This window comes from Sturnira hondurensis, unplaced genomic scaffold, assembly GCF_014824575.4.
Source record: "Sturnira hondurensis isolate 20B ecotype Veracruz unplaced genomic scaffold, ASM1482457v3 Scaffold0007036, whole genome shotgun sequence".
In the NCBI taxonomy this organism is placed as follows: Eukaryota; Metazoa; Chordata; class Mammalia; order Chiroptera; family Phyllostomidae; genus Sturnira; species Sturnira hondurensis.
The window spans coordinates 6,845,032-6,859,777 of record NW_028079667.1 but is presented as its reverse complement, the minus strand read 5'-3'; the positions used below and the strand labels follow the sequence as shown (position 1 = coordinate 6,859,777).

General features: G+C 42.8%; 1 protein-coding gene and 1 non-coding gene across 7 annotated transcripts in view; one reads left to right on the top strand and one right to left on the bottom strand.

The window, feature by feature from the left end:
- Positions 1–14,746, top strand: part of ARHGAP17 (Rho GTPase activating protein 17) — an 88,559-nt gene that overhangs the window by 35,107 nt on the left and 38,706 nt on the right. For 5 of the 6 annotated variants that reach the window (XR_005067222.1, XM_037051060.1, XM_037051065.1 and 2 more), the window contains exons 2-6: positions 4,516–4,555; positions 8,292–8,396; positions 12,588–12,661; positions 12,826–12,937; positions 13,169–13,245. Coding sequence is in view for 5 of the 6 variants with exons in the window: in XM_037051060.1 (XP_036906955.1) it covers positions 4,516–4,555; positions 8,292–8,396; positions 12,588–12,661; positions 12,826–12,937; positions 13,169–13,245 (408 nt within the window). In the remaining variant the exon portion in view is untranslated. Of the gene's footprint in view, positions 1–4,300; positions 4,326–4,515; positions 4,556–8,291; positions 8,397–12,587; positions 12,662–12,825; positions 12,938–13,168; positions 13,246–14,746 lie in introns of those variants that run through there. The other variant, XM_037051063.1, reaches the window with a different exon arrangement.
- On the bottom strand, positions 1,387–1,489 carry LOC118990467 (U6 spliceosomal RNA). The gene has a single exon (XR_005067230.1). It is a non-coding gene; the product is annotated as a U6 spliceosomal RNA (small nuclear RNA).

The window sequence follows — 14,746 nt, the reverse complement described above, 5'->3', positions numbered from 1 at the left end:
ATTTTATGCTTCTGTCCCCTTTGTCAATATTAATTGGTCATAGAGACTTGGGTTTATTTCTGGGTGCTCTATTCTGTTCCATTGGTCTATGTATCTGTTCTTATGCCAGCACCAGGCAGTTTTGATTACCATGGCTTTGTAATACAGTTTAATATCAGGTATTGTGCTCCCTCCTAATTTGTTCTTCTTTCTCAAAGTTGCTGCAGCTGTTTGGGGTCACTTATGGTTCCATGTACGTTTCTGAAATGTTTGTTCTATATCTGTGAAATATGCCATTGGTACTTTAATAGGGATTGTGTTGAACCTATAAATTGCTTTGGGTAGTGTGGACATTTTGATGTTGTTAATTTTTCCAGTCCATGAAAATAGTATATGCTTCCATTATTTGTGTCTTCCTTAATTTCTTTCTTCAGTGTTGTGTAGTTTTCTGAGTACGGGTCTTTTACATCCTTGTTAGGTTTGTTCCTAGGTACTTTATTTTTGTTGTTGCTATATCAAATAGGATTTTTTTTCCTGATTTCTGTTTCTGATATTTCATTGTTGGTGTTACAACAATGCCTTTGATTTCTGCTTATTGACTTTGTATCCTGCTCTGGTTTTGCCACATTCAACTATTAGGTCAAGTAGTTTTTTAGTGGAGTCTGTAGGATTTTCTGTGTATACTGTCATGTCATCTGCAAACAATGACAGTTTTGCTTCCTCCTTTCCAATTTGGATGCCTTTGATTTCTTTTTCATGTCTCATTGCTGTGGCTAGGACTTTCAGTACTATGTTGAACAGGTGTGGTGAAAGTGGACAACCTTGTCTTGTTCCTGATCTTAGTGGGAGTTTTCGTTTTTGCCCATTGAATATGATGTCGGCTGTAGTTCTCTCATATATGGCCTTCATTAGGTTGAGGAATGCTCCCTCTAGTCCCACTTTGCTGAGTGTTTTTATCATAAATGGATGCTGTACCTTATCAAATGCTTTTTCTGCATCTATTGATATGATCATGTGATTTTTGTCTTTGTTTTTGTTTATGTGATGTATTATGTTATTGACTTGCGAGTATTGTATCATCCTTGCATCCCTGGGATGAATCTCACTTGGTCGTGGTGTATGACCTTTTTAATGTATTGTTGGATGCAGTCTGCCAATATTTTGTTGAAGATTTTAGTGTCTGTGTTCATCAGCGATATTGACCTGAAGTTTCCTTTCTTTATTGTGTCTTTATCAAGTTTTGAGATTCGGATGATGCTGGCTTCATAAAAAGAATTTGGGAGTCTTCCATCTTCTTGGATTTTTTGGAACAGTCTGTGAAGTATAGGGGTTAGTTCTTCCTTAAATGCTTTGTAGAATTCTCCTGTGAAGCCCTCTGGTCCAGGGCTTTTGTGTGACGGGAGTTTTAAAAATATAGAACACTTTGCAAATTTACATGTCATTCTGTTACAGGGGTCATTCTAATCTTCTACTTATCATTCCAATTTTAGAATATTTGCTGCTGAAGCAAGCAGAAAAGGCCTCTACATTTAAAGCAAAGGGTCCAGTTGTTAATTTTTTAATAGGAAATAAATATGTTGCTTTGTCTTGTGTTTGGATACTCTGTGGTGTGTGCCCTGCTGTACTTTGTGTAGGTTGAGAGTTGGACACAGTGCTTTAGAGTTGGAGTTATGCTTCCCTTGAAGTTAGGGATCACTTAGAGTCATCAAGGGGGCAGTCATCAAGCATGCTACTTGAAAATGAAACTGATGTAATATTTTTTAGAATTTGAAACTGTATGTTCATATAGTTTAAAAAATCAAATAATCATTAAAGGCTTATCACAAAGTAGGATGGATTCTCTTCCCCACACACCCCAATCTCCCAGATGAGATTTCTCCAACCAAACACACAGCACCTTTCAAATTTTAGCTATTTATTCTGGCTTTTATTCAAATTCATATTTATAAATATGTATAAATTGCTAACATTTGAGTTAAGTTTAGGTATCATTTATTGACCTGTTATGATACATGAGGGTTAAGGCTCTTGTGCAACCTTTTTCTCTGTTTCTGCTCCCTTATCCTGCCCAATACAGTTATATTACAATTTTTGGATATATTTCATTGATATTGAGTTTGATATTTGCATTATATTATCATGTGCAATCAGTTATTTCAAGGTGCACATCGTAGTGTACCATGATTATCTTTCCAATGGACTTTTTGTTTCTTTCTCAAGGTAACACTTGCTTTGCTGTTTTGTGTGTGTGACTGTCGCAGGGCTATGCTCACAGATGTTTTAGCATCTGAATCCCTTCCTACTCCTTCAAAGCCCTGATTTGTATCGTTTGCACTTGTTTGTGTCATGTTTTATTTTTTATTTCAAATTACCAGAGTGAAGTCCCTGAACAAGGCACTAGGAGGAGAAGCACACCAGTGGCTCTCTTGGGCTAGCCCCAGCACACCACTAAACACTCACTCAGCTGCTAATCGTCCACCCTGGGGTTTTAATACATGTTTGCCTCTTCTTCTATATACAGTTTTAAAATAACTTTATTTCATAAGAGAACATATTTTCTCTGAATCTCTTTGTTTGAACTCATGAATACAGCTCACCCAGGAACAACATGGGTTTGAACTATGTGGGTCCACTTACACAGGGTTTTTTTTTTTTTTAGTAAATACCGTATAATGCATTTTCTTTATGATTTTTATAATAACATTTCCTTTATGTTGTAAGAATACACATACACATTTTACATACAGAATATGTGTTAATGGACTGTTTATGTTATTGGTAAGGTCAATAGTAGGCTATTCGTAGTTAAGTTTGGGGAGAGTGAAAAGTTCTTTGTGGATTTTTGACCATGTGGGGATTTGCTGCTCCTAACCCTTGTGTTGTTAAAGGGTCAACTATATTTTAATAGGAATTGGGACTTTCCTCTGTGTATACTTACACTCACAGAAGAAAGAGGTTTCAGGCTTCTGTCAAGGTGCGTAGGGCGGTGTTCAGATCTCTGGGTCTTGGCCAGAGAAGGCAGAGTGAAAATTCCATAGTACATGGAGGTGTTTTGCTAGAGGCAGGGCCAGGCTACTGGGAAGTGAGCAGACATCAGGAAGCTAGGGCAGTCTCGTTGCAGGTCAGCCCTTGTTCGGTTGACTGTTGGGGTTCTTTTTGGTGCCAGTTGCTTGAGCTCAGTCAGCTGGAGACCTGCTGCACTTCCCTGGCTGGCATTTGGCACTTCAGCAATGCCTGGCTCCTGTGTGCCAAGCGAGCCCTGGGCTGGATATTTTGGCCTGCTGTTTGCAGGACCTGTTCAGAGAGCTTCCTTGGAAGCTGGGAGAAGAGCCTGACCTGGTCTGCAGGCTTTTCTCCTCTGAATGTGGGAGATAGTTGAGTGAGATCAGAGTTCCGGTTTCATACAGAAACCGGTAAGTGAGCCACTCCCATGGGCATCCAAATTAACTGGGGCACTGCTGTGACAACTGGTATTGGAGTCCTCTGTGGCAATGCCCAGTTTTACTTGACATGCTGGCATCCAGTGTGGGCTGGAGGTATGCACTACCATCCTGAGGTCGTTTTTAGGGAGTTGCGTTCACTTTCTGGCCTAATGGCTTTTCCTTCTCTTGCACTAGTTCACGGGCAAGATCTGCAGCCTTCCATTCTGCAATACATCTTATAAAAATGGGTTCAAATTTCTTGTTCCTAGATGATGTTCCCTTCCTCCCTTAGCCTCCATTATTGAGGGCTGCAACAGACTTTTCCTTTCCTCTCAGAAATGTCCTTGTTTATTTACATGGGAATTTGGTAGGGTTGTTAAATGACTTGGCTTAAATCACTATTTGGGTCAGAAGTCCAAATGCCACTTAGACTGTAGTAATTCTGGGCATTCTATATATATAGCAACATGCTGCCCTTTTGAACTGCAGAGATAAGTCTTCTTACAAAGTGATTGTGGTCGGCAGCTGGGGCACCAGCAACACCTTTGCTGACTGTGGCTGCCATGTTGCTTTTCTGCAAGGTCCGTGGTACTAACAGTGGTTCTAAAGCATAGATGAGAGCAAGTTGTGACAATAACTTTCTGAAGTAAAGATAAGGAGAAATGTAAAGGAAGGAGCACTGATTGTTACTATTGTGTATCACTGAATACTGCTTCTAGATTTGTGACAAACTCATTTCAGGCTGTGAAACTTGGAACTGATCATTTTAAGAATTGAAATTTAAGTTTCTCTAGAGCTATCAGTTCTCATTTGGGTTGCCATGGAACTCTAGGCGGGGTGGAGCTTGTTAAAGAAGGGAAGCATCTTGTCCAAAACTACTGAGTTAGAATCTCCTCCTGGGGTGAGTTTGGGTTGTTATTCTCTGTAAACTTTTGTTTGTTTTTCTTTGGTTTTGCTTAAGTTGCCCTCTGATGTAAAAATTTATAGAATTTCTCCCCTTGTTACATTCACTTCTGCCTGTTTTGTTTTAAATTCTGGGGTAAAAATTATTAATTGTCCTGACTTGCTTTTCATCTCTGGATCTCTAACTCTGAACTTTTAATTGTTCTGACAGAGCCGAGAAAACAGAAGTCCTCAGTGAAGATCTGTTACAGGTAACAAAATTAAGTCTTTTTGAACTGTTGTTTAAAGGCATGTTAAAAAAATCCATAGGTCAGAACTAAAGCTTATGTTCTTGTTTTTGTTTTTGTTTTTTACCCTGAAACAGAATAAAATTGGTTAGCATGGTTTGAGCAGGAAAGAACAGGCGTTGAGTTGCTCAGTGATAAAAAGGGGATCTGAAACTCTGGTGTCATGTTGTAAAGTCCAAATGGGGCTAGTCCCACTTTCAAGTACCAGGTGTCGGAGTAGGGGCAGGGGAGGGGCCTGGTTGCCTGGCCAGTTCCTGGCACTGTGGCCTGGTCATGTGTCCTGGGCAGGCTGAGGGACTCTAGTTTGCTACTGAGACGGTGCTCTTGACAGGATAGGCCCTGCCAGCTGCAGCAGAGGCCTCACTGGCTTTAGCCTAGAGTTTTGACTTCTTGCTCCCTCTTACAGTTTTGTTCACCGATTCTGGGCTGAGTTGGGTCCTTGGGGAACTTAAGGTCTCAGTGACAGTGATTGGAAGTGTCGGGACCAGCATGAGGCAATAGGGTGGCCTCACGGCATTAGCTCCAACATTGTTTCCTCTTTGTAGGAAGGGGTGTTTCCTGCTCAGGCCCTGAGCCAGGGCCACTCCACTCCAGCCCTCAACAGGTTTCCCTAACTTTGGGACAGGAGTTTCTCCCCAAAATCCCTGGACCCTTGATATGTATCATTTCCCCCTACTGTACGCCAGCATCACCCACAACAGATACTTCAGGAAGGACAAGAACCTCTTTGGAATAGAGGTTTCTGTTGAGCCTCCTCACCTGTCTCCTTGCCTCTCATTTCTGTAACCTACAGCAGGTGTGCTCCAGTGAGTCCCCAAGGACCAGAAACCTGCTCCCAGGTAGCTTTCTGCTCTTCCTGTGGAGGGAAGGAGTGTAATTTTTTTAAATGCCGCTTTCACCATATCATACCATGATACCTTAAATTATGACAGCTATCTGCAGGTAGAATATTTTAAGAACATGTTTTTTTTAAAGATTTATTAGAGACTCATATTCTTAATTATTTCCTCACTGCTATTTGTCATATATTTCCAACTCATTTTCAGACATTCAGAAGTATTGTTTGGTCCAGGTAAGCTTTAACTACACTCAGTTTTTGCATCAGTATTCTCCTGCCCACATCGCTTATCAGTGATAAACATTACCTCATTTACTCCTTGAAGCCTGGAGATGAGGCCAGAGGGCCGCGTTCTCATGGAACACAAGTGGCAGCCATCTGTCCTTGTCCTTTTGGCCAAGCATCTGCTGGGGCCTGAAGAGTTTGCCATTTTCTAGGAACTCTTTATTTGTGTCACAGACACTTACTCCATGTATGTCATAATTGTTACAGATTTCTGTTGTTTTGAGAATATAGAAGGAGAGTAGTGGTTTAAAAGTTTGGAGTCTGGTGCCCAGCTGCCTGGATTCGAACTCCAGGTTTGCCCTTGTTGGCTTTGTGGCCTCAGGGGTTTACTTAACCTCCCTGTGCCTCAGTTTCCAGGTTTCTACAAGGTGGGTAGTAGTTCTGTGCCCCTAGAGAGTTGTTGGGAGTTGTTAATGAATTAAACAAGGAAAGCACTGAGAATGGAACCCTATATGTGGTCAGTACTAAATGATGATTTGTTTTATTCCCACTCTTACAAGGCACAGAAATGATTTTGTTTCTGTTGTTAAATTTCCCTTAATTTACTCTCTGTTCTCCTGTATCTGATTTTCAACCTCTTTCATCTCATGGTACACATAAACTAATTACTAAAATTCTGTGGCACACCAAAAAATATATTTTTTGCCAATTCAACAAAATATAGGTATAATTTTGATTCATTCACACTGGACGGCTAGTGTTGTGTTGGCTACTGCTACTTTTTATTTGACAGTCTAAGGGAAAAGAGTCAGTGCCCCTGAATAATAGGTAAAATTCCTGTCGAAGAATCTTGATGAACTCTTGTTGAAAATCACTATCCTACATTCTTTCTTAGATCTCCATGAGAACAGTTTAAAAGGCTGTCTTTTTATTTAGCTTGTGTGTTGTTTGCTAGGGCAGCTGTGATTCCCTGGAGGGCAGGGACCGCCATTTATTTCCTCGTCCCTTGCACAGGGACTCAGTAGATGTGCATCCTTTCAACAGATATTGAGTGAATGCCCTCCCTTCGTGCGCCAGACGGCACTCCAGGCTCTCAGGATCAGTCAGTGAGCAGACAGCCCAAGACCGGTGTCCCTACAGGCTTTCCATTGTCGTAGAAATTGGAATCAAAGTGAAAAGGAGGGTTTTTTTTGTTTTTGTATTTTCCCTCCATGCTTTTATGGCAATGAAGAGAGTGTATTTGTTGTCTAATGTCTTAAAATCTGGCCATCATAAGATTTGGGGGAGCCAACGTGGCATCTGCTCCTAAATATGAATGTGCCAGCCAGACAGGGCCCTGTGATCCTCCGGGCTTGCGTCTGGACTGAAGCCGCTGCTGCCCTGAGGACCTTCTCACTGGGTAAAGTGGTTTGGGGTAAAAATNAGGGTTTTTTTTGTTTTTGTATTTTCCCTCCATGCTTTTATGGCAATGAAGAGAGTGTATTTGTTGTCTAATGTCTTAAAATCTGGCCATCATAAGATTTGGGGGAGCCAACGTGGCATCTGCTCCTAAATATGAATGTGCCAGCCAGACAGGGCCCTGTGGTCCTCCGGGCTTGCGTCTGGACTGAAGCTGCTGCTGCCCTGAGGACCTTCTCACTGGGTAAAGTGGTTTGGGGTAAAAATATATTCTGCTTTGAATTTGTTGACTTTTCTTTAAAACAGAAAGCATCCCTAAGGGCCTGTTCTCATTCTTGATGAGTCATCAGAGTACACATTTCTGGCATTCCTTCCTATCAAAAGCAGGTCTCATTGCCGTAAATAGCCATATCCCAGCGGTAATATCTTGGGAAGCTAATCATGAGGCAGGAGTCCTCTAAGTCAGTGTTTCGTATTGTGGCTGCCATTCTGCTTTAGGGGTTTATTTAAAAAAGTAAAAACAAAAACTTAACTCCTAGGCCGATAAGGAATAACTTTGAAAACACTGGTCCTGAGGTTAGGTTGTAGACCATTTATTTTGTTTTTCTGCCTAATGTACTGTGTGTAGAAGGCTGCACTGCCATGTGCAGGAGAGACCTTCTGAGTGCCCTGAATTTTCCCTACCTGCAGTGGGCCTGAGTCTGGGCCCAGGATATTCACTTGCGCCTGTGTAGGTTGGACCTTGCACATTCCTCATGCTGCTGTGGTATGCGACTTCACTGCCACTGCTCTTTCTGATAGCAAGTTTTAGGTGGGACTGTCCCCTCTCTCTGCAAATAGATTCAGCTTCAAAGGGACCTAAAACTTCAGAGTAAAAATCTATGGTTCTCAACCAAAGGTGGTTTTGCCCTCTGAGGGATTATTTGACCTTGTCTGGAGATAGTTTTGGTTGTCACAATTGGTGGCATGGAATGCTCTTTGTATTCAGTGAGTAGAGGCTAGAGATGATGCTAAACATACTGTAATGCACAGGACAGTCACGCACAACCCACAGTTTTCCAGCCCCAAATGTCAGTAGTGAGAACACCTGGTGTCAATGAACAGAAACCATTTGCATTTATACCTGAGAACCAACAACTTTGACTGCAGATGCTTTTACTGTGTAATGTAGGCACTAATATAAAGGGCCAAATTTATTCTTAAGCCCTGCAAGTGGCTCATTGGTCTCTGTTTTGTCAGATTGAACGGCGCCTGGACGCAGTGCGGTCAATGTGCCACCATTCTCACAAGCGGCTGACGGCCTGCTTCCAGGGCCAGCACGGTACCGATGCCGAGAGGAGACATGTGAGTATCAGATGTGATTTTGAGTCAGAGATGTTATGTCTTTGAGGGCCTTTTCTCCTTTGATTGGCTGGATTTCCCCAAGCAGCATCAGCAGATTCACCTGCAGATTTGTGCCTTATATCCCGTTCGTGCTCACAGCACCTGCCCTACCATAACATTCTTTTGTCACTGAGCTGAAAGCCCTGCTCGCTCCAGTGCTTTGGACTTGAGCCACTTGTCATTGATTAGAGAATGGACATGTTGGTTAGGAATCCTTTGTTGGCAAAAGGCTGAAGACTTGTCTGAAAATGCCTTAGAAAGTAGAATTTATTGGCTTACTTCTGGAAAAATCCAGAAGTTTGAATGAACTTTAGGTAAGTCTTGGTCTAGCATTTCAGTGATATGACCAGAAGCCCATTGTCTCGCCTTCTCTCCCCCTTCCCTTCTTCAGTGTTTGCTTGGCCCCTAAGTCGGTGGCCCTCCTTGTTGCAGGTTGGCTACCAGTACCTTCCATGGGTGCTCGCTTCCTTATGTGTGTCCCACAGGAGTAGAAAACTTCTCTTCCAGTGGTTGTCTTAACAGAATGAGAAATCTTTCTATATTGCTTTGTTACCAGGTGTCTCAAAAGGAAGAGCTGCCACACAGATGGCCTGTGTCACCCTTTTATGTTTCCTGCAGACATTTATGGAGCATCTCCACAGCTGGGTTATTCTCTCTTGCCTGAGCATTCTGCAGTGTGTCTAGCAAAGGGTGGAAGTTTGCACACACCTACAATCTCAAGTGCCTACCGCAGGCCCCATCCTTCAAAATCAGACCCAATCCACTGATTCTGCCCCTGCCGCTCCTCCTTTTCTTGCTGCGGCTTCTGCTCGCCTGCCCTTTGAATATTGTTTCCCAGGGTTCTGTCCTGCTCAGTCTTCTCACAGTCACATTCCTTGGGCTGCCTCCTCTAGTCTCATGGCTTCTAACTGATTTCTCCATGCAGGCACTTCTAAACCATTTGCAGCCAAGTAAAGAACTCTCTCTCTCGTAGTTGTCTGCTTTAGCATGCATAACCAGTTCTTCCTTAGGGACTGACTCAAATTCCATCCACCCTGTTATGCAAGCTAGAAACTTTAGGGTTATCTTACATCCCCTTTCATCTTATCCTCTCTCTCCTGGAGTGCCTTCATGAGCAAGTCCTGTGATTCTCTTGGAGTACTTTTTGACTTCCTCACCCCCACTCCAACTCTGCCACCTCACCTTAATGTGAGACCCGATGTCCTCTCCCTTGGACTGCCACAGGCTCCTCTGGAGTTAAATGTCCTGTCGATTGCCCTCTTTTCATACTGTCTTCAACCTGATTACCAGAATTGGTCTCCTGGAGTACAAATTGATCCTATCATCCTCCTGCTTAAAAACAAGCAAACAAAAACAAAACTTAGTTGTTCTCGACAGGGAACAGATTACAGTCCTGGGATATTTGGAAATGTGTAGAAACATTTCTGGTTGCCATAGAGACTGAGGTTCACTACTGAAACCCAGGCATTTGAAAGGTGGGGGACCAAGATGACAAATATCTGTAGTGTCTGGAAGGACAGTTCTGCACAGGATAGTGACCATAATGCCAGCAGTGTCTGGCAGGGACATTCCACTGCCCAGTGCCTGGGTTAAAGCCTGAGCTCTTCAGCATGACTTAAGTCCTTGATAGTCTGACTTATAAGTCTCATTGTCTCTGCTTCCTGTCATTCATGGTATATGCCATTGTCCTTCACACAGCTAGGTGTTTAACAAACATCTGTGTCTAGTGAATGCATGTGACAGCCAGGCTGTGTCTCAAAACAGTCAAAAGGAACAAGACATATCATGTACAAGTGCTGGAGATATAAAATGAATAACAGGCCACCTCCACCTGGAAGGTGCTCACAGCCTGGTGGGGGAGATACACATGAATGTATACTTATAAAACAACATACTAAGTAAAATATGACAAGGTATTTTGGGAGGAACAGGAATGAGCACCAAAGGAGGAGAGAGGTAGTCAGGTGAGGCTTTCTGGAGGAGGTGATAGACTGGCTGTAAAGGCAGGAAAGAGTGGCAGGTAATGGGCCTATTCCATGGAGCTGGGGCAAAGGGGTTGCCTGGCCCTCCTTTCTAGGTGGTAGTGAGCTTGGGGTTAAGTATACAAGGTTGTACGTAGACCTCATTTCTAAAACCTAATGCCTTAGTCTTCCTTTTTTAATCTCAAACAACAGTTCCTGAGACAAAGCTCTGAGGAAGTCTGCACTCTGGAAGTCTGCGTGTGGGAAGAGCAGTCACCATGGAAATGATAGAGGAGATGACCAGAAGAGATCATATAATATGGAGAAAATCACAGCAGTCTCTAGGGCTATAGGAAATATAGGAGGAGACCCCAAAAGCCCCACCAGAAACCCCCACACACATGAAGAGGCAAGAACAAAGGACAGAGAGACGGGGCAGGTGGCCTTCTCAGCCCAAGCCATTGATGGGGCAGAGCTTATGTTATAGTTCATATCAGATCTGGAAATACTTTTTGTACAGTTGGCATGTATTTTATAAATTATGACTTTAGAGCTTTTTAAAATGAGTCCGGGTGATAAAAAGCTATTCATGCCTAGGAAGCCCTTAGCTCTCCTCATGGAAGAGTTTGATGTTGATGGACAGTATCTTTGTTAATGAGCTCACATGTTAAATAAGCAGAGTGTCCTTATTTATGGACATTAGAGACAGGATTGATGTGGCTTTGGGGTCAGAGCGCAGAAACCACAGGCTGTTTATAGCTGGGAGCTGGAATGATACTCATCAAAAAAGATTCCTCTCTTTATTATTTCCCCCATAGACCTGTAGAGCTCCAGAGTCGCACCAGTATATTTCTCTTGATTATTACATTTAATTAGATTCCCTTAGAAAGGATTATCCTCTACTGCAGTAAAAGCACAGTGCCCATTTTCTCATGTCTTCCAAGTCTAGAAGTGTGGAAGTGGGCAAGCGGGCAAGTGAAGCCTGATACTTATTGAAAATAACTTGGGGAGAGGAGGGATGGGTAAATATCCTAGTTGTTCATTTTTAAATTTCAGTGGACTGTTTATATGGTCAAACTCCAGAATATACAAAAGAACATGAAGTGAGTCTTTCCCTGTCACACTCTTCAGAACCACCAGCATTCCTTCAGCAGCCTCTCAGAGATGTTCTGTACGATACAAGCAAATGCAGGTGTGAGTGTGTCAGATGGAGACCTCTGAAAGCAGGAAAGAGAGGTGACGTGCCCGCGGCTAAGGCATAAAGCCATAGTGAGGTGGATCCTGTGTCTAATGTGAGTGCCCTTGCTAGTGGGAAGGCAGAGTTACATGGGACACTACAACACTGAAAGTGCTTTCTGTTAGCAGATTATGGTGGTGTAACCAACACGCTTCTTACTTTCCAAATATCCTGAGGTGTGCCATCAGCCAGTGTGGTGCAAGACTGATTCCGAGGCTCAGGCCACCAACACTGGGGTCTGGCTCTGCCATCCCTCTCCTGGGTGTCTGGCCATTCTCTCTAACCTCCCAGACTTCAGGTTCCTTGAGTATACAATGAAAACTTAATCAGGTGGTCCTTATGGCCATTTCCAGCTAAGAAAAAAAATCTGTGATAGGAAAATAAATGGCTTTGTGCTTAAAAATCTTAAAAATGTTTCTTTAGAAATTCAGCTAGTTTTAGATCTATAGCTAAACCTTAATCTTTGTGATTACAGCCAACTTAACAGCCAATATAAGAATGTGTATTCTGACAAAAGTTTTTAAAGTTGAGCGCCTTACTGCATTTATTTTTGTTGTGATATCAGAGCAAGTCTGTGTCTTGTGTCCCTAGTGCCTGAGACATAGTGTGCATCTGTTCATTAGTAATAGTAACAGCAACAACAACAGCAGCAAAGCATCAGCTAACATTTACTGAGTACTTAACACATCCTCAGTACTTGAAGTTGAATACCTCCTTCTATCCTTAACAGCCCTGGGACACCCTCACCGTTATTATACCTGTATTCTAGGTGCATAGAAATTGCAGAGCTTAAGTCACACAGCTCATTCCTTTGAAACCACAGCAAGAGCCCAGAAAGGCTGTCTCCTACCTGTGTGGTTTGCCTGGAGGAGAAATCAATGAATGATGACCTGAAGCAGGTAACTTACAATGGGTGTCAATACTCATGAAAGAAAACTATCTTTGGCTTTCCAGAAAAAGCTCCCTCTGACAGCTCTCGCTCAGAATATGCAAGAGGCAGCAACACAGCTGGAAGACTCTCTCCTGGGGTAAGAGGCACTACTCTCAGAAAGAGCCATGCACCCTGGGTTAGTGGAAGTGGATGGGTGGGGTGGGGTGTTCATGGTAGGCATCTATTATATAGAGGGCAGAACTGACTCCCCTTTGTAACTTAGGTGCTTGATTTAGTGAGCTTGTGTTTGTTGTTTTAAAGGAGGATGCTGGAGACGTGTGGAGATGCTGAGAATCAGCTGGCTCTAGAGCTCTCTCAGCATGAGGTCTTCATGGAGAAGGAGATTGTGGACCCGCTATATAGCATAGCAGAGGTGGGCACTCCTGGTGCAGGCTGGGCAGCAAATGGTGCTCTTTTGAGTCTGAAACCTTAACAATAATCAGTGGCTTTTTGACTTCTCTTTGGAAATACAGGGAGTGAATTGACAGTTCACAATCCTTTGCCTAAGAGAAAAGAAATCCATAAATAAATATTTCCATTTTAAATGTTAAGCCAAAAACCCAAAGTTCATTCCAGTTGGTGTGAGATATTGTATTCTTTCTAGGTGGAGATTCCCAACATCCAAAAACAGAGGAAACAGCTTGCCAAGTTGGTGTTAGACTGGGACTCAGTCAGAGCCAGGTAAGGTAGAGCTGGAAGAATAACCAATAATGCAGCGTCATGCCACCTCCCCAGTCACCATTCCCATCCCCAACGTGTGTGAGAGAAAGACCCCTTTATGGACAAATGGAAGTTGTCGTATGTTCACCCACCTGAGCTGCTTGCGCCTGCTTTGAGACCTTATTCTCCCAAGCACAGCAGAAGGGATGATATTAGATTAGACCATCCTGATCTTTGTGAACCAATAATGAAAAGAGACAGGAAAGAAAAAAGAAACCTGAGTGCCTTGAGGGGAGAGCAGACGGTTCTAAGAGCATTGCTCTTGGCAAAGTAGAGTGTAGGAATAATTAGATCTGTGATCTTAGCTCTTCAGGGTCCCAGTGTGGTCAAAGCCCATGTGATGTTATGATTGCCTTCACAATCAAATGCCACACTCAGAGGGGAGGCACTTGGATAAAACTAAGTAACCACCCTAGACAGCTGCTGACTTGTGGGCTGATGTCATATGACTGGTCTGGTGCATTGTGGCCTGGCCACAGCCTCAGCTGCCTTCTTGGTGAGCACATTTGTATTAGTGACCTACGTGGGTTTCTCTCTGGGCCTGGGAGTTGGGAATGGGGAGGCAGCCACCACTGCCAGGTCTTTTCTCCTATTGTATCACAAGGGTTGACAAACTTCATCTGCAAAGGGCCACATAATAAAAATGTTTCCATCTTTGCAACTCAGGTGGGTCCTGTTGCAATTTCTTGGCTCTGCCACTGTGGCATAAAGGCAGCCCTGGACAATTTGTACACGAATGAGCATTGTTGTGTTCCAATAAAACTTTATTTATAAAACCACATGGCTTTGCTGGCACCTACTTGTTAGCTCTTAATCCTCACTCTAGTCCTGTGAAGTAGATATGATTATCTATCTATTTGGCAAACATGGCAACATTGCTGTCATTTACTGAGTTTCTTCGTGTCAGATGCTTTTATTGCAGACTTGGAAAAGATGTGACAATGCTGCCTTGTTTCTAAGACACTGTTGACTATCAGATGCACCACTAATTTACTGTTCGCTTTGGAGGTGGGGAGAAACACCACTCCATTAAATGTCAAGTTAGTTATCACCTCTACCCCGATGAGCTTCCATGTTATTGCTGTAGTATATGTTTTTTATTTTGTCATTTTGATTCACTATAAAAGGAACATAATATTCTACATTATGTTTAAGATTTGCTGTAGATGTTGTCTTTAGAATATTTATTCTTACAAGGATTTTTTTATTCTTTAAGTGCTCTCAATTGCTAGATACATGACTGGAGTTCTGGCTTTTAATTGCTGAAAGTCATCACAGGTCGGGATGGAAGTAGGAAGAGTCGTAGGAGTCCTGTGGAACTGACTTCCCGTGGTAATAGGGAGTATTCAGCTCAAAGCACGAGAGTGGGTTGTTTTATGGCAAGGAGTCCCTGACTAGACATTATAGGAAAGGGGTTTTGTGGCTGATTTCTGGCAGTGGGGCTTATGTGAGACAAGACATG